This window comes from Anomalospiza imberbis, chromosome 15 (assembly GCF_031753505.1).
Source record: "Anomalospiza imberbis isolate Cuckoo-Finch-1a 21T00152 chromosome 15, ASM3175350v1, whole genome shotgun sequence".
Classification (NCBI taxonomy): domain Eukaryota; kingdom Metazoa; phylum Chordata; class Aves; order Passeriformes; family Viduidae; genus Anomalospiza; species Anomalospiza imberbis.
Window position 1 is genome coordinate 4,738,420 of NC_089695.1, and position 20,299 is coordinate 4,758,718.

Consider the following 20,299-nt stretch of genomic DNA (forward strand, 5'->3'; position numbering starts at 1 on the left):
CTACAACTTTGGTGGCATCAAAATATCTGCACACAAGCTGCTGTTGCCACTTGTAACCCAGTGAAAGCCAAACACTCTTAGGGGAAGAGTCCTCATTGGAGCTTAGCCCATACAGACCTGCTCAATGTTTCTGGTCTCGTAACTTATTGGTATAGAGAGCTAAAGGTGGGTTTGTATCACAAGAAGCTACACCTACAGGCAAAATCAGACTTCCTTCCCTTTTATTCCTACTGGGCTGCTCCGATAGAGACAGTGTGGGGAAATATCAGGTTGCCCTCAGTGATCCATTAACACTGCACACAGAAACAAAGCCACACTGCAGTTTAAACCAGGAGAAGTTATGATTTCACAGAAACGTGTCCATGCTTGGCAACTCAGGGTGAGGTAGCTCTACACACAGTTCAGAGGAATGTCTCCATGAGCACAAGGCTTCTCACACGTTACTCACATTTCCTGAAACATCTGTCTGGGAGCTGACATCCAGGTACTGCCGGGGAAGCAGAGGGCTGGAGCTTTCCACAGACATGCTGCTGGCCCACAGGTCTGACTGGGATCCTCTGTCATTCACAAAGCTGTCTTTTAACCTGGCTAAACTCTAAAACCACAAAAAAAAAATCATGAGGTGAGCTCACTTCTGCCCAAAGTACCTCAGCAGCGACATAACTTCAGCCTAACCCCATGACTCAGATGTGACCATGTCTGCTGTGCCCGCTCAGACCCTGCAAACTCGAGGTCAGGCATGGCTGGACTGTATTTTACACTTCTCATTTCCAGCATCTGAAGAACTGCAGAGGCTGTGGTCCAATCACAACACAAAACTAGTTTAATAAAAACCTCAATTACGTATCTGAAATACAAAATACTTAAATTACTTCCCAGAAATTCAATCTTCTAGCAATGGTGACACAAAATACTATGAGTCATCTTGTTTCAATACCTGAATGAGGTCTTGTTTTTCCTTCTCTCCTGATGTGATGGCCTTCTTGAGAGCTTTCATTTCACTTAAAATGGCTTGCGCCTCATCGAGTTTGTAGCCACCTTGAGTATCAGACATTTTCATGTCAATTCTGTATAGAAATTTAAAAAACAGTAAGCTAACACTTAATAACATCCATTTAATTGAATTACCCTAGATGCATGTGTCTTGACATGGATTTTTAACAAAAACACACTCCAAACTATAACAAGGACAACAGAAGGAACGAGACCCCACTCCCATTGCCTAAGTTACTCCACTCAGCAGTACATTAAGCTAGAACTCTGATTTCAGCAATATCATCATCTCTTTGACTCCTAAGGGAGGACAAAGGTGCATACAACCCCCCCAGAACAGTGTGTTAGGGCAGACTGCTGCTAGCTGCCTTGTTCCTAACCTAGAGAGGATCAGCTTAGCCATCTATGAGAATTACCTTAATATCACTCATGATTTCAAAAACTAGGCACAGACTCACGTGCACAGATGTATTTGCTTGCACAACCTAATTACAAATCACTTCATCCTTCCCTTTCCTCAAAGGAATTCTACCAGGGTTGACCCTTAAAAAAATATTTATCTGAAAGATGCCTGATGTCTAATCACACAAAGGCAAGTGCCTGAAACTTTTCCTCCCCTTCCACTCCACCTCCAGTTTTTCCTCAGTGCCCTAAATCAACAACTCTTATAATTAAGACAATGGGCTGTAGTATCATCCATAATGAGCAATACTGAGTAAAACAGAATTTCAGTTAACTGATGAGATCCTGGCTCAAACCTTTTTGCCATGAAGTCAGTTCTAATGTGGTCAATCCCATACAGGCACTGATTTGAGAGAACTCCCCCATGGCTGTGTACTGCTTTCAGCCTAAAGATATCATCAGCAGCATATTTCAGCTTATGTTATTTAGGCAGCTATTTATAATTGTAGTGGGGGATGCACTGCAAGCCAGAGATGTTCTGAAAAAAAGCACTTGAGAACACACTTACTTCTTCAGTGTTTGAAATCCATGCTCTTTGTACTGGAGCTCTTGCTTCATGTGAGCTACTTCTCTCTTGAGTTTATTAACCTGCAGCAAGGTGTCACATTTTTAGAATGCTATTTTATATGAGTATTTAGGTACAGTGCTACCCATTCAATTCAAAACTTATTCAGTGTAGACAGTACTCTAAACAAAGTTTCCAGGCACTCAGCTCATCTCAAGAGCAGGAAACAGCCCTGACTGCCTCCTCATCAGGACTTTATCACAGGCCAGGGCTTTATCCAGTAGCTGCTATTACACCTCTTAAAAAGGGGCTCAAGGGAAGTTCCAGCCACATAAGAGGAAAAGTTGAGAAAAATTCAAAAAAGAGAGCAATGAAACACATGTTAACTTTGCATTTCTGTTTTAAACAGAAATGTTTAAAACCTTCCCAGTCATTAAGAAAACTGCTAAGCATCAGGACAGGAGTTACCCTGCAGCAGCTGAAGCCACCCTGCAAGCTCCCCAGCAAAAAGGCACCACTGCATGAGTAACCCAGCAGGATGACAATCCATACTGTAAATCCACTGACCCTACAGCTTGCTGTTTTATATTCCTCCAGAGGCCACACTGACCTACTTTAGTCCTTTCTTCCTCCCAAGCTGAGCTCTGCATGAGAGCACACCCTCCCCTGCTGACAGCCTGCACTAAGCCCTGCACAAAACAGCTGCCAGTCCCTGGGGAGGACCCCAGCTCTCCAGCACTGGAGGAGCCAGCATGCAGCTCCACATCCCACAGCCATCCTGCACTGCCAGCTGCCAAGCCAGGCTAAAGTCTAAGGGAAAAAAAAAACCAAAACAACCCTGTTTCAAATTCCTAAGACTGCAACTGCAACGTTAGAAAATTCTGATAAATGACCTCCTAAATGGCAACATTAGCTCTCCCAACTGCTTTGGCATCCCCTTTCAGTATTTGCCATGAGGTCTGGAAATACCTGAACATTACTCATGGCAAGCAAAGGTCCATTTGTACTACTCACCCTGGATTTTGTAGTAGCAATCTCTGCTTTGAGGATCTCGGGGTCATACTTGGAACTTGATGAGGAGCCAGAAAGCACTGGAACAAATACAGAGCCAGTTTAGCAGCTCTGCCTTCCTCCCTACATTTTCACCAGCCCCACCACAAACTGAGGTCTCCCATCACTCCTGCACACCCAGACCTCCACACATTGCTGGTGTAGGTCTGTTACCCAATTTCCACATCTCACTGCTCAAAGACAGGGAAAGGCAGTAGTGCAGGCAAGTACTCCACAAAAAGTGTAGACTGAAGGGGCCAAAGCATGTCCTGAATCTCCAAAGTCTGGATTTGTTCCAGGTTAACACACTTAACTCAGACTCCCAAACACGTTCACTCCATTCAAAAGTGTGGCTTCCTGCATTTCCAAAGGCATTTAACGAACTGAAGGGACGGGCATTGCATGAAGGTTTACTTAATTATTTTTTTCAGACTTCCTCAGAGCAAACAATCCACTGAATGTTTACAAAGAAAAGCAAAGAATGAGAAGAAACTGAAAAATGTGATGCAAGCCTTTTCACAGCCTTGAGGACATGACCAACCATACAATGTGTCACACCAGATTAAATCAATGTCCCATTAAGAGCAGAACTCTCTTCTCAGCAGCAGTTAAACCCTTCTGCCTCAGAAGGTACAGAAGCTCCCCAATGTGCAATGTTGTTAGAGGTAGCTGTAGGCAAGGGAGATATTCTGATCCTTGCAGCCATCAGTTTATGCCCTATAAAACATGGGAAAGCATTTCTAGTTATTTCTGTTTGGTTGTATTTTTCAGGACAGATCCCATCTTGCCCATGTAACTCATGTCCTCACTGTTCTGCTCTGGGTAGAGTAGTCCTAAGAAAAGAGCAAGCCCAGTTCTTTAGAGATGAGGGACAGCACTCTTATCAAACAAGAATCCTTCAGTTGACAGGAAACTACTTAAAAAATTTTAACACCAGGCACAGGATTAGCTAGTGGAATGCTCCATCATCACACATAACTCACAAGAGTGAAACGGGGGAGGTTCTTGGCTGGCAAGAACACAGAAAATCTCCAATCTCCTCCATCCTACTGAGGATTATAACAAAAATTCTGGAATACATGCAGGAAATAAATCCTGTTCTGGACATTTTCCAGCTCCTAACTAGTACCAGTAAGGAGGAAATACAGCATTCTATAAAGATTTCTGCACCAAATCGTGAAGCGACATTGGTACTGATGTGTTGTGACACAGAATACGGAGCACAGACTGCTGTTCTTCACACACACAGAGGCAATCCACCAGTGCTGACTTGGAACATGGCATAAAATACACACCCTCAGCTCCACTAGAGCATCACTCAACTACCTGGGATACAAAACTACAAAAGGGCCTGGGAATACTGTCCAAGATGACCTTCTTGCCATGTTTCTGTTCTTTAAACAGGGGAATCAAGGAAAATACCAAGTAAGTTAACTTTTCCCACTGAGCCAAACACCACAATTTTAGCATTTGTTGAAGCCCATGCAGAAAATCTGCACGTTGACTCCAGTGACTGAGCCACACACAGGAGTGTTTCACGACAATCAGGTGCTGGGCAGATACATTTCTGAAACAAACTGATCAAACATGAAGAGTGACATGGCACACCATCCCAGTGCTCTGTCCAAGGACCAGCTTCGTGCCTTTTACTGTCCTACAGGGTGCACAGCTGAGGAAAGAGCTGGTTAAGAGCTCACTAAGTACTCACAGCTGGTCTGAGAGCCCAGTTTGTGCTCCCAAACATCGTGCAGCTGCTGATACTCCTGCTGGGCCAGTTCAAGCCTCTGCTGTTTCACTTGATAGATCTCCTTCTGGGCAGCAATGGCCTCCTGGGCCAGGACAAGGTAATCCTTCAGCATGTGCTCCTGCTCCCGGCGCCATTGCACCCGCGGGTCTTCTATCTGAGTCGTTTCTTGGAGAGAAAACAGAAGAAAGCAACATCAACAGAACGCAGGCTTGTTCTGCTACTTGGAAAATCTCCACTGTTTATGACATTTTAAAATAGTCTCTTGTCCCATCCCTGTAATAAAGCTGAATAATGACAATTTCCTTTTTCCCAAGGAGGTAACTGTTGCTCCGCAATGAATTCCAATGAGTTCTGCCATGCTGAATAGAATAATTCACAACAAAAGTGTCATATAACTCTCCAACTCCTCTGCTGCTGAAGCTGCCCTGCTTCTGGCTCTTAAAAACATCCACCCAAGAATATGCATACACAATTCTAAGACACTGACAATGACTGTTAGACTTATCTTTATTGCAACTGCTTTATAACATTACTAATAAAGTGCCTCTACTATTTCACCAATAAAACTTTCAGAAAATATCATTGCCACATAACTGCATTATACTGCACCTGACAACATGAAAGCAATTACAACTCTGCCCATCCTCTTTGGCTGCCAAGTGACTTTTATTGCAGAGGGGAAAGAAAACCTGCTCACTCAGATTCCAGAGGTAAGTAAAAATAAAGTCTGATTAAATCACAGATTTGTGAAAGCATCTTAAATGACATTACATGAACAGAATCTCAGAGGGGAGTAAACATTTCCTTTAGAGAAAGCAGGCACAGCAGTAAATGACTGAAGGATGTGGGAGGTGGAGTTTAGGGTAACAGAGAATGCAGCAGTTACAGCACTTCTATCTCTGTTACCCCAACACAACCAATACATTGCTTTCCAGCTTTCTAATCATGGAAAAGGAGTAAGGTCACCGACATGTAGCCACTCCTAATACTAACGAGGTAAATTTATTGTCAGTGTGTGTCTCTGTTTTGTGAGGAAATGTCCAAAACATTTTTCTTTTCTATTTCAAGGCTATTACATGTTCTTGTTTGGAGCACGTTCCAATATTTAGTTGACCAAGTGCTCCGAACTGTCTCAACTAACATGCTTGAATAAGGATGCCTAGTTACCACATAATGAATAATTAATGGAAAGGACTTGCATGAAACTATCAGTGGGAATCTAATCTGCATATCTTAAGAGCCTCTTTAAATATTTAGTAAAAGCTGCCAGAGTGGGAGGTATGAGCAGCTCTAAAGTGAGTCAGGCATAAGACTAGCACTGCAGCACACGGGATGTGGGGAAGAGAAGTTAGACAATATTCTTAGCAGCAGAACTAGAAATAAAGGGGTTTACCCAAGGGATGACCCTCAATCCTTTTCACAAGCTGTTCATGATCACGCTGAGGAGGAAATTAATTGGCTACTCCAGCAGTAAGTTGTTTTTAACAATACCTCAAGACCCAAAGGAACACATGGTGCTTCAAATTACATGGCAAAACTCGGACAAGCCACAAAATGCATCAAAAAACCCCAGTACAGGTTGTAGAAGCATTTCAACTGAGTCCTTTACAGGTCCTGCAAGCAGAAGCAATATTTCAGCTGATACAATATTAAAGCTAGGCCTGGACCTGAAAAACTGCCCCAAAATAATAAGAGGAAAAGCAGCTGCTTGTACCAGCTGTAGGTGCCCTCACTGTGGTCTTAGAGAGAGCAAAAGAAAGATCAGGAGGACACAGAACCTGTAAGACTCTGACATCCCCATGCTCCTGCCTCAATTCTTGCCCTCAAATCCCATTTTCCAGATAACCATTACCCACACCCAGATGAAGTAACTGCCTTTTCTCCACAGTTGAACCAGAAGGGAAAAGTCTGCCGTTACCCAGGGATCTGCCCCCACACTCCCAGACATGAGCTTCCTGGGACACGACTGCACAGCACCAGCAACTGTGACTTGGGGCTCTCTAATTTCCAGCATAAAAAGTATGTTGGCAAAGTACCCGTGGCTCTTGAAGTTTATGCAGGACACTGGATCCTAAGTCTACCTCAACATAAGTCTTCAAGCCTGGTTATTTCCAGTTTTTCCTTAGACTAGTAGCCCATTCTTCCTGTAATCCCAAGAAGGGTGGTGGAAGCTGCTGCAGGAAAATTCCTCTATTATAAGCAATGAGGAGGAAGACTGCAAAAGCCTCCAATCCTGAACACCTCTGTGAGGTGGTGAAGCACTGCCAGTACTCCATGCCCATCCACAATCTGACCCAGGGAATGCTCAGCAGACAGCTCACAGAGAGGATGGCTGACACACTGAGGTATTGAAATGGTTTGTGTCCAGATTTATTCTAAATATTCACCTCAACCTTTTCAGTAATCAAAGCACTAACTGTTACCCCTTGATTGCAGCTCTGAGCTTTCGTTTTCAAACATGTAAAACCAATCAATGAAAGTGTTGGCCAAGGGCTCTCACTGAGCCCCAGCTCCTGAGAAATGCAAAATACATTCAGAAGTGAGATGAAAGAACTATAGAAATACAGGCCATTACATTTGTTGTCTTGTGAATTCCTAATTTAATGTTGAGCTTGTCATAAATAAATCTGCTTGCTTCATGTCGGAGGAATGTAGGTTTATGATGCTTGCATCAGCATCATTCCTTTGTGCAAATCACACTCCAAAGTTCTCCCAGAGAGGCACACTCAAGGCTATGCATTAATAGTGTATTAGGAATATTCTGGGTACTCAATTCAATTTAATTGTATTTATTTTCCCTCAGAGAGGTGGTTACAATTGTTCTCCATCTTGCTGCTTTTAATGGCTCCTGCCTTTAGAGTTCATTTAAGTCTATCCTTGGGCTCGTTTCTGATAATTAGTGTCAAATACTTGTGCAGTATGAACAAAACCCAACATGGCTCCATCCCCTTCCCACCCTCAGCAGTTCCTTCCTGCCAGGGAACCTGCCAGAGACCTTGGAGAGGAAGAAGGTTTTGGACGCTCTCCAGAGGACACTTCAACGTACACCACAAAGATGAGCTGCTTTGATTAGGTTAAGGTAAATGGATGTGTTCTGCTCTGTCGTGATCTGGATTACAGCTGGCACAAGAAATAAGTCATGAGTTTGTTCCTCTTCTTTTTCACTTTTTAGTTGAAACTCTCATTTAAATATTGAGGCCTCTGGCATCCCACAGAAGTGGAACTTTTTGAAAGGCACTGTTATTAAGCAGGTGTCAGCACAGTTGGAAGGCTTCTCTGCCTGCCCCTGAATCCTGTGGTGCCTGTGAGAGGCTCAGACCAGGGGTAACTGCCCCAGACCTGCAACCAGACCTCTGCACGTTCACCCTGACCAACTCAAATGTATAAATAAAACCATGTTTGGTTTGTCCCAACTGCATTCAACCATTCAGGCTGGAAAAGGCCTTTAGGATCACTGAGTACAACCTCAAACTTAAGAATGATGGAGTTTCTGCTAACTTAAACACTTCAGGGGTCCAACAGGCTTCCATGTCCCACAGCTTCAGGTCAAGGCTATTTTCCCATTCCTAGACTGCGAAATGGACACCAGACCTGGCCTTGAAGACCTGTAGGAGATCCAAATTTGTGCCTTGCAACTCAGCACTTTCGAAAGCAAAGTCTGTCCACTCCTCTCCCCTGCAGATCTCCTTTGTGTGATCCTGTAGACTTGCCTACCCTTTCCCATAAAAAGAAAAATCAACATCCCCTACCTCACAGAAAAATACTTAGGATGAAGCCATTTAAAGATATCCTAAAATCACAGGATTTACATAAGTTCTAAATAAAAATATTTGTGTCACCTTTACATCTGGAAACTTACAATCTTTGTATTGTGGGGGTCAGTTAGGCCTTTTGGGAATAGGCTTTTTTCATTCTGCATTTTTAACACCCAAGAGAAGTTGCTAAAGCCTGGAGGGTGCAGTCTCAGGCCAGGTGAAATTGTGGCAGTTTTGAAAAACAGAAGGGTGTGAAGATGAAGATACCCAAGGCAGGGAAAAAAATCCACCAAGGAAAAAAACGCACCAGACTTCCACATTTTTATTTTTAAAAAATCATGTCGTTTTCTAAAAAAAAAAAAAAAAAATTAAGTTCTTGGTTAAGTCCTAGAAGTATAGAAGTATATACACAACTTCAAGGCACTTTTGTCTTTTAAAAGTTTCAGCATGAGTTGCAAACAAGCTCCCCTAAAAAGGCCTGGACATGGTTGTGCTGTGAATTTCTGGGCTGCTGCTGGAGCTGTTCTGTAAAGAGAATCAAAGTCACTTATTTGTTTTGCTTATTACTTTTTCAGGGTATTTGTTCTAGCATAACCCATTACAGTTATTCAAGTAATGTTTGTAATGATATAACAAATGCTGAATTTTCTCGTAATTCAAATGAGCTTACAAAATTAACTCTTTTGGTCTATCAAGCAATCTAGCAAAGGGTGTAAGCAGTGGCTTAGTTTGAGGACACAGGATAAAGACACCCCAAGCCTGAACCCTGAACAGGACATGCCAAGCTTACTTGAGGGTTTTGTCTCCAGCAAAGGCAGTGTGAGCTCCTGCAGCCGAGGGAGCTCGTGCTCATTCACTTCACCCCTGCCAGGGGAATCAACACAAGACCTTTGCACTGTTTCTGATGGTCTTGCCACAGGGACAAATTCCAGGCTAAGAACAAACTCCAGATCACTCTTAAGCAGGTGGACTCCTCAGCAGAACCGAATTTGACAGATGTGTGTCCACAGTATTGGCTTGAACGTGGCTGCCAATTAGAAGATTGCAACCCAAAAGGTCTCAAATTCCTGCTTAGAGAGGGAAGTACTTTGTATGATGGAGAAGGACAGGATTTGATGCCACAAGCTGCAGATCTCATCAACTCTAAAATGTGCTGCTAGCAACTCTGTGGTTTTGTGTTCAGTATACTTTAACAGAGGCACAAATCACTCTGCAAAAACACAGCAGCATGTCACTTACTGGTGTTGTGGTCTATGTAATAGACTCCGACCTGAGGGTCATAAGCTTCTTCCCATCCTAAGGGCAACTCATCACTGATGCAGTCAGCAAAGGTCAGTGGTTTAGTATACCTGAAATGCAAAGTAATATTTAGCATGAATAAAAGAACATTCCCACATGCCTTGTTCCAAACAACTGACCAGAAAACAAATGCCACAAGGGCTTCAGTATCAAAACCAAAGAGAGCTGAAAACTATTTAAAGCCTTTGTTCTTATCAAATAATACACCACTAACTCTTCCCTTTCTCCATCTGAAGTTAGAGCAAGATGAATTCATTCTGACACAGCTCTGCAGCCTTGCCTGGCTCAGCCAGGACTCGCTCGACAAAGGAACATTAAGAACTTTGCCAGAAACAATTCCTGCCTCTCCAGTGAAAGAACAAGACTGTTTGCAGGCAAGTCCTGCACCAAAAATATGTAGACAAGAAGGATCAAGATGAGAAATGCAATTTGCATAGCATGAATAAGTAAGACTGAACAATCAGTAGCAAGTGCTGAGGACTGTGGGACCACTTGTCATGCAACTTCTCTCATTTGCATTGCAATATGCTCTGTTTCATTACTGACAAACAAGATTCGTTTCTCGGTATCAGAAAACATGTAACCCACTCCGTCCAACAAGGAAGTATTTCCACAGCACTGCTCTGATGAGGTTTTCTATTACAGACCACAGCCAGCAACACTCTGAAGGCTTGTATGGCCAAACACAAAGCTGAGAGTACCCACTCCTTGAGTGGCCACACAGATTTTAATCACCAACACCACGTCCCTTTCCTCCCTTTGACTCGGAGTTAATGAGGTTCAGCTTGCACCAACAAAACTACAAACCAAACAGCACTGCAGGGAGGCACAAGCCAGGAGGAATTAATCCTGCAGGTGCCTCACATCCCTAGCTGCCAAAAGCACAATATGCCAGAGGCCCAGAGATCCATCTCACAAGCCCAGTGCTCTGCGTGGTGGATGGATGGATGGATGGATGGATGGATGGATGGATGGATGGATGGGGGCTGAGTCTGCCTTCCCAGAGAAGCCCTTGTGGCAGAAAGCACAGGACACACTGTCCAACACCACAGTCCCTCCAGGCAGGCACGCACCGAGAGCAAAGGGGTCAGCAAGCACCTACAGGGTGCACCCGCCTCTGCCACACGCAAGCAGCACATCACAGGGAGCCAAAGGGGGACACAGAGCAGCTCTGCAACCCACTGCAAGAGGCTGGACAGCTTTCCAGCAAGTCCTCCCTGCCCAAAAGTAATTAAGGAGGGGACAGACAGAGTTTTACTAAGCTCTGAGCAGGCATCATCTGGAGGCACTGAGAACCAGCTGGTACTCCCATATTAACATCTGACAGTCACTCATTGTTAAGAGGAATTTTAGGAAAAAAGCCTTCAACCAGAAGATGTAGCCTTCAACTTACACGTAAGCCTTCAACATAAAATCAACATTTAACAACTAACGTAATTCCCCCTAAATATGATCTATAAGTCTGGTATGCAGTAAGAATGGGGTGGGAACATTTTTGTAAAAGCCATGTAAGCCACTAACACCTCTAATTTACCTGCTGTTGCATTTCCCTTTCAACACACTGCCTTTGCCATATAAAGCAGAGTTTCAATCACTATTCTCTCAGAAAATTTCAATTTAATTTAAAGCTCTGCTGCTCTGCTCTTAATTTAAAGAACTCAGAGCTTCACAACATGGAACTGTGAAACTTTCTCAATAAAGTTTCACTGAAGGGTTTATTTTTACAGTTCTTAATCTAGACTGTGTAGCAAAAGTGTGTTTGTATAGAAAACAGAGATTGCCTGAAAATAAAATAGAATCTCAACGCTTGTGATTGCTATCCCTTATCCCATGTTCTTCCCTGTGGATCAAGCTGTTTCCTCAGCCTGAGTACCCAATATGTGCTGCTCTGAGTTGATCAAATCAAAGATGCACAAGGGTAAAAATGCAGAGCAAGGTCAGATACAAGCCACTCTCTGGAGATAACAGAGATGAAAGTGCTGCAGCAAACGTGTTGGCAATGTTAAGTTAAACACCAGGGTTAACACTTTCCCCCTCTCTGAAAACAGCATCTGCTTTTATTTAACCGTCCTGGTTCACGTGGGAGCAGCACAGGTAGGGAAAAGGGAGGGCACAGTCCTAAATGCTGAACTAGATGGAGCTGCTCCCATCCCTGAGAGGGGCACAGTCGTGCTGGGATCACAGAACCATGGAATATGCCGAGCTGGAAGGGACCCACAGGGATCATCCAGTCCAGCCCCTGTCCCTGCACAGACACCCCACCAATCCCCCCTGTGCATCCCTGAGAGCATTGTCCAAAGGCTCCTGGAGCTCTGGCAGCCTCGGGGCCATAACCATTCCCTGGGGAGCCTGGGCAGTGTCCCACCACACTCTGGCTGAAAAGACTTCCACCTCTATCCAACCTAAACCTCCAGGCTCAGCCTCATGCTGTTTCCTCAAGTCCTGTCATGCTCATGGTACAGATGGGTGCCTGTCCCTCTGCTTCCCCGCACGAGGAAGCTGCAGACCACAATGAGGTGTCCCCTCAGTCTCCTCTTCTCCATGCTGAGCAGACCAAGTGCTCTCAGCCACTCCTCATGCAGCTTCCCCTCCAGACCCTTCACCATCCTCTGGACACTCTCTAATGGTTTCATGTCTTTGTTTATACTGTGGTGCCCACAACCACCCCCAGAACTGAGGTGGGGCTGCAAGGCACAGGGAGTCCCAGGGAGTCCCAGGAGTCTTTTCCAATGCAGCACTAGGTTAGTAACACTCTAAATACTGCTGTGAATCGGTGGCATGACTGCTGCTCTGCCACTTCTGCAGAGAGTTTTGTAAGAAGAGGTGCAATTCCATCCTGTGTCTGCAGCCCCTGGCATTGCACACCAGCTCCATCCAGCCCTGCAGAGTGATTAAACCAGGAGCCATGCATCTCCCATGTCCCAGCTACACTGCTCAACATTTTTGGTGAGTGATCCAAGCAAGAATCCCTCAACACAGAGCAGTAATTAAACCCATACTTAGAGTACATTAGGTGAGGGTGTGCTGCAGACATAAAACACACCTCCATAAATTAATTTGTGTTACACACTGAGTGGAGTTTCTTGCAGAATTCTGCTCAGGAATCCCATCTAACATTAATATTAAACCCTGTATTGGTAAAAAACAAAAACCAGTGTGGAGCTGCACTATCAGCCCTAGGTCTTTGGAATACTTTCATCAGGGAATGGCACTGTAGTGACAACTTTGGTGCTCCAAAGTGTAACACCAAACTTATAAAGCTTCTGTTCCGCTTTTGTCCAGTCTTATTTTGTTAGAAGCAGATGAATTCCTTATAAAAGTGCTCAGAAACTGTCAGACTGAATAGGAAGTCAGGACCAAGCAACTGAAGGATGCTTATTCCTATTTTCCATATGAAATGCAATGCATGAACTACATCCAGCCACTTCTTTCATTTAGAGTTTTGGAAAAAGGAAAAAAAAAAAGCAAGGCAGGATCAGTCTTACACAAGCCAACTGGAGACTTGCCAGTTACTAGGGCTCAGAAACAGACAATTATTTCACTTTTGAGACTGATATTTTCAGCATATCTCACAAGGAGCACCCATCACCAAGCACAGACTAATGCCCTCCTTCCTGGCTGCCCAAAGCTTCCAACTATCCCATTTGTACAGAGGAAAAATCTGTCATTCAACTAGCAAACAGGATAGCAATTAGTTTTATAACTAAGACTGTAATTCCACTTGTTATAGTCAAAATAGCTATTTCCCCAAGTAACTGCACCTTCTTAACCATATTACTTACTTTTCTAAGCTCCTTTCCCTAGCTGTTGTGGGAAAAACTGTCCCAAATCAAAGTAGCAATGGTACAGTTAGATGAAAGACATGTAATATGTTGTGTAGCAAGACTCTGAATACAGCATAAAAAAGAAAAAAGAGATTATTTCTTTGTTTTAAGGTATGATTTTAGGGGTTGTTAGGAAGACTAAAATAAAGCGATTTTCCAGAAGGGATCCAAAAATGCAGTGTTTCCCCGAGCACACTCACAATGACGGATTAAAGAGCAAAAGGAGAAGCTTCTTTCTCACAGCAGGACATGATTTAGTTAGTGCCTTACTGCTGCATAAAACAGGACTGTTCCTCTGCATGTGGGAAGTTGAAGCTAGGACACATCTGCAGGACTATTCTTTTGAAACCTCTCCTTTTCAATTCACAAAGCTTCCTAGCTGCCTTGAAAAAATCTCATCAGCTCAGGCAAACCACATTACCACACAATAGGTTCTCCCTGTAGCTGGACTCAAAGCAGCAATGCACAAAAATGCACCCCTTTCACCACCGTGCCTGTAACTAGGGAAGGAAATCAAAAGCAGTTTGTGCATTCCTTACCCTCCTTCCTTAGGGAAACCTTCTGCTGCATTCACCCAGTTTTCACACGAAAGCAATGCACCCAAAAGTTCAGAAAATCCTGACTCTGTGACTTCTGATCTCCAGCCACAAAGAGGGAACCAAGGGGCAAAATTAAGGTCTGTACCTACAGCATTTTTTGTGAAACACAAACTGGCCTAGTTAAAAGAGGGCAGGAGTTTGTTTGCATCCCCCAGCCATGCTCCCTTTGCTCCAACACCCATCAGACATCGGTTAGACCTGAACTACTCCTCAAGTGCTTCATCTGCATCTAAGCTGGAGGCTGAGCTTGGTGTAGGAGCTCTACAAGAGAAACTAGCCTGAGCTAGAGAAGATATTGGTCAATCACAGCCTCTGGCCTCCAAGCTCACCCAAAAGTAACCCATATGTTCACCTCATAGGAACTCACCCGTATCCCACATTCATCATACATGTGACTGCCATTCCCCCATAGATATTTTTTAATTGGGGTCATTATTAGGAATAATTAGTATTTTGAAAAAGACATATTAACCTACATTTATCCATGTCCATATTTTCTTAGCTTCCAGTATGCAATTTTTATATTTCATTTCATTCAAGAAATTCAAATTCACTTGAACAAGTGCAATTCCTCATTAGGACACCTGGACCTGGAAAACAGGTACCCACAGCAACCACCACACACAGCAGGTCAAGGTCACTGCCCAGAAACAAATCCTGGTAACAGAGGTAAAAGAACAGCATCACCCAACTTCCTAATCTGAGCAGCATCTGACAGTCTTCAGGCAGAGGCAGCACGAGGGTAAAGCCACTGCTCACCTCCAACCATGGTGAACATCCCAAGATACTTCCACCCTTGCAAAATGTTTGCCCACAGTAGCTCAACTATTTGTACAGCAAATGATGTCCAAATCCCAATCCCACAGCACGAAATACAAAGTTAGCTTCCTACTTCTATTCCCTAAGTCACATTATTTTAAAATGAGAAGGGTTTCTATATTTCTTATTTTTGATCACCTTCAGTTTCTACCACAGCTAAAACTGGAAGCCAATGTTATCATGTGCAAACAGTATTAAATGAAAACCTGCTCATCTTAGATTCAGAAAGCCTTTCTATATTCTTGAACTCCACTGTTGTCAATCAAAAACCTCATTACATGGGAAACTGAAGGCAAATAATCCTTGTATAACCAGTTTTTGATTGGCAGAAGGTTTGTTAAACATGGCTGTACAGAGGTTCTTAGCAGGAGCTGGAGATGGGTGACCTGTGCCACTTACAAGTCTGGAGTTAATACTGCAGTGGTAACAGAAATCAATTCTGAACTGCCTAAACCAGGAAATGCTATTTTTGTAATTACTGCATTTTGGTATCAACTGGGGGCCTCCAGGAGTAAACCACGAGCAGCTCCTGGTGAGGCTCCCAGCCATGAGAACGTAAGTGCACACGGTGGATGTGCACTTAGCAAACACCGTGCTTGGGTCACCGAGGAGGGAAGGTTTATAAACCCACTTAATCCCTGTGTTTGCAGGGCTCCTCGGAGCCCCTAACAAAGTAAAGCCCTTTAAACAGGAGAGCCTTACTGTAATCAGTTCAGGACAGATCACACGGCCTCGTATGAAATCCTTCAAGACTCTGTGGCTGAGAGGACAGCCCCGGGGATTTCCTGCAGTTTGCTGTACCCACAGCAGCAGCTCACTGCACCAGGAACAAAGGCAGCACCTGGATCACTCAGGACCATCATGTCAGCTCCTCGTACAGCTACAGCATGAGCCACCAAACCCTGACAAACACCGCACCAGCCCTGCTGAGCTCTCCCCTTCCCTCCTGCACTCACAGGTACGCGGCAAGTGTGTCAGGCAGACAAGCCCTTGGGCAAGAAGTCAAGCCAGAGGACACGATTATGAGCTGTGGCAGATACTTCCACTCATACCATTTCCCTTACAAAACCAAACACCTTTTCAACCCAGCATTTTGCAGGAGAAGCTTGGAGTCAGGTTTTATTTTCAATGCCTTCTGTTTATTTATTTATTTTTTACATAGCATTTCTTAATTTCTTGTTTGAATAAAAGTCACTGCTCATTATGTGTGAGGATGGGCTACACAGACCAGGACAGAGAATGAGCTAAATGCACCTCAGTTCCAGCTGTGGCACTGGGCTTGCTGTGCACACGGAGTTTTGAGGAACTCAAACTTCCAGCAGAGCTGCTACTGGAACTCAGAAGGCTGCTGCAAGAATCACTGCCAGGAGGCTCCACACGATGACATACAAGCTTCTTTGTTTTTAATGAGGTCATCTCATTCTCAAGACAGACGATGATTATTTTTAAACTTCAGCACAGAAAAACCTATCACTTTGCTGTAGTCCTAGAAAATTTGTCTGCAATCTCCTCCTCACAAAAGCTTTTAAAAATAGACACCTACACATTTATTACTCAACTTGGTGATCCAGCCCTCACACACACCGGGGCCATTTGTCACTATAGTAACTTTTCCCTGGGAGCATCTTCTCTCACTGCAGGGAGGATTGCCTTTGGAGGCTGCAGGTGTGGCAGTGAATGTTTTATGATCTTGCTGGCAAAGCTTTTCTCACCCCATCTCCACACACCTGTGCACGATGAAATGCTCCCTTGGATTCCCACTCCAACAGCAGTTTAGGAAACAGGCAGTGGGAACACCTCCTCCCCAACAGCAGCATCCTCAGCAGGGACACAGCAGTGAACAGCTCCTCCCCAACAGCAGCATCCTCAGCAGGGACACAGCAGTGAACAGCTCCTCCCCAACAGCAGCATCCTCAGCAGGGACACAGCAGTGAACAGCTCCTCCCCAACAGCAGCATCCTCAGCAGGGACACAGCAGTGAACAGCTCCTCCCCAACAGCAGCATCCTCAGCAGGGACACAGCAGTGAACAGCTCCTCCCCAACAGCAGCATCCTCAGCAGGGACACAGCAGTGAACAGCTCCTCCCCAACAGCAGCATCCTCAGCAGGGACACAGCAGTGAACAGCTCCTCCCCAACAGCAGCATCCTCAGCAGGGACACAGCAGTGAACAGCTCCTCCCCAACAGCAGCATCCTCAGCAGGGACACAGCAGTGAACAGCTCCTCCCCAACAGCAGCATCCTCAGCAGGGACACAGCAGTGAACAGCTCCTCCCCAACAGCAGCATCCTCAGCAGGGACACAGCAGGCAGCTCCAGGCCAAGTCACACCTCAGTGGCACCAAAACCTCACCAACTGCAGAGGAGCTGGAGGGGGAGACTTCTACCCCCAGAGGAGCAGAAAGGCCCAATTCAGGACCACCATTAGCAGAGGGGAACCATGAACATGAATGTGCTTGCCAGGTAACAAGGAGAAGCTTTTAAGAAGTGATCAGAGATTTGAGAAGCTTCTTAACTATACTGCAAGGAGAGTACAGTTACAATAGATCAAATACAACATTTCAAAGTTTAGGAGACATTATGCCAAAACCCACACAAAGGCCCAGTCACCTTAAACTTCTGGTTACCTCAAGTCATTTCAGAGACTGACAGTGTGTGGTCCTGATCTTGCTGTGATAAAGGATAACTGGGAACAGAAATACACTCTTATGGTAAAATGAGGTCAACTCTGAGAAGAAAAAAGCATATTTAAAGCTGTTAGTGTAAACCAAACAAATTTGCTTAAACTACAACATAAATATTACCAAGAGAAATGACTTAAAATAAACAACACATCTCCTCAAGCAGCTCAAACTGCAGAGCTGTTTGTTTTCAGAAGTGGTTGTTTCCATTGCCATGGTTATTGAGCATCTTCTCAGCCTCCTGAAGACCTCTTTGCCCTTGTATTTCCTCCTGGCCCCTGATGCTTCATGCATTGGGCCACCTCTAGGATAAGCAAGTCCAACATCTATCCTCAGAGCTTATTTTCCAAGCTATCATAATTTTATACATTTTTGCTGACATTCAAGAACTCAGTGATGTTTTCTGGCCAGGCCATGAGGGGAACATCTGTACCTTGTTAGGGTGACCTTGAGTTGTGTGTAATTTGCCAATTAGACCCTCTACTGCTTTCACATGTGCAGGTAACATTTAAATTCTTCCTTTATACAGAAATTAGTCACATACTGCCTGAGTAGATTCTCCACAAAAGAGGTAAGGAGACACCAAAGACACCTGAAAGTCAGGCATCAGTCTGTATTTCAGGTATTCTGAACACTAATGTATTTATACATTTCTATTAGTCAAACAGATTGACAGAAGCATTAATCTATATAATGCATGGTTTATGACCCCACCAGGCACAACAAGTGTGCCTAGAACACCAGCAGTCAGCTGCTTGCTTGTTCTATCTACTTCTGAAAAGGCCTGCATGTTTACAAGCTCTACTTTGCACACACTGACAGTCTGTTTGCCTGTGAATGTCTTTTCAGTGCAGATCATTTACCTCTGGAAGCAAAGAACAACGAAGTTATTTTCAAGGTGAAGGCTATCAAAAACCACTTGCAGATTTTAGATCATTCCCAGTGATTAACAAACCGGTTCTGCAAGCAGGAGGTCAGTCATACCTTCTTAATCACTTAAATGCAAAAATTCCTGGGATAGTTCAAGGTTAAAAAGTCAAGAAATGGGAGATGAGGCTTCTCACAACATTAACTTGCCTGCCAGCCTCTATATCCCGCATGCTTTCCTGAACCAATTAAGCAGAAAAGATATAAAAGTGTAAGGTACAACTTGATGAGAACAGTACAACACTACTGAATTAAAAGCATGCAAGAGCTGGAATTGAACCATGCAAGTAATTCAAACATCTTTAATTCTAAATAGCTGATACTGGTTTTTAAGTTTCCTTTCAGTTCTTCTAGGACAAAAAGCAGCCTTGCCACAAGCACAGCCTGAGCAGATTAACTAAAACTAAGTCAGCTTTCTCTTCACTTGGAAGCTCAACTGTTCTTGAATAAGGGGATTGGTCACTTCAGAGTATGGGGTAAATTGCCTACCAAGCATCCAGAGTAGTCAGACTAGTTCCCTGACATATTTGGGAGATTATGAACTGGAAGGCTCTGTCTCTGCTCTTACAGCCTGCATTCCTGCTTCCCTGAAAGGCTGCCTAGTGTGGGTGGCAGCAGTTTATATTGGCAAGATGCCTTAGGATAAGGAGGTGTAGAGGACAAACTCCCCCCACAATACAGCTCCTACAGCAGGGAACCAATAGCTACTGTCAGAAAAAGATAAATATTTGGGATCTCATCAAGGAGGCAAGTATGGAATAATTGCCCTACCTCAGCATTCAGGACCACGTGCAGTGCAGTGAGCACTGGGCTGACCATCCAGGCAGGAATGATGGGGAAGAGATTTGGGATTCACTCCACAACTGGTCTTCCTCAGACACTGAATTTACACTTCATGTACAGTGCTTACAGACCTGAATTCTTTCAGAAACAAAGCATGGTGCTGTACTTCTCACCAGCATGCTCTGTGAACAGCAAATGCCTCGTGCAACCTGCTCCTGTCAGCTCCTGTGCCCTTTGTTCACATGACACATAAAGTGGGAAGATAGACAATCCTAGGGTGGCATCACTGGACTCATCTCATCTCCCCAGTGTAGAAAACAAGCACTGCTAGTATGAAACCCCATTTAGAAAGGACAAGGGAAGCACAGGAGTTTGTTTTACATGCACATGGCTGGCATGCTGCTCCCTGGTTCCCCTCCTGCTAGCACTGGGCTAATTGCTCATCCATACAGCAGCTTTGGTAGGGCTGCCTGCTTGCTATTTTTGCATTATAAATGTTCTGAGTTATAGAGCTATCTGATAGTCCCAATCCCCAACAGCAACGTTGGCAGGCTCTCTGCACCCCTTGCAGAACACAGTCTAGGCAAGCAGCAGGGCATCACCAGAGCATCTTCTGCTCCTTGCCCTAAGTCAGACCAGCTGCAGGCACCCAGCTCTTCTGCAGTGCCTTCTGAAATCATTGCTGCATGGCTCTGATCTGACATCAACCTGCCACCCTGGAAATCTGGCCAGACAGAGCAGAACCCTTCTACACAGAGGAAACTACCAAGGCACGTGAACCCCCAAGGTGTCTCAGGGCACTCACAGGACCCCGTCAATGCCATTGTAAACTCAGCAGTAGCAGGTATGCACAGGAG

The 20,299-nt window shown here is 44.4% G+C and overlaps 1 protein-coding gene across 2 annotated transcripts in view; it reads right to left on the reverse strand.

Annotated features, from left to right (window-relative positions):
• WWC1 (WW and C2 domain containing 1) overlaps window positions 1-20,299 on the reverse strand; it is a 67,576-nt gene that overhangs the window by 26,058 nt on the left and 21,219 nt on the right. For both annotated transcript variants that reach the window (XM_068205642.1, XM_068205641.1), the window contains exons 2-7: window positions 9,752-9,861; window positions 4,719-4,922; window positions 2,975-3,051; window positions 1,964-2,043; window positions 938-1,067; window positions 449-595 (exon numbers count right to left, since the gene is read on the reverse strand). In XM_068205642.1, coding sequence (XP_068061743.1) covers window positions 449-595; window positions 938-1,067; window positions 1,964-2,043; window positions 2,975-3,051; window positions 4,719-4,922; window positions 9,752-9,861 — 748 coding nt within the window. The remainder of the gene's footprint in view (window positions 1-448; window positions 596-937; window positions 1,068-1,963; window positions 2,044-2,974; window positions 3,052-4,718; window positions 4,923-9,751; window positions 9,862-20,299) is intronic.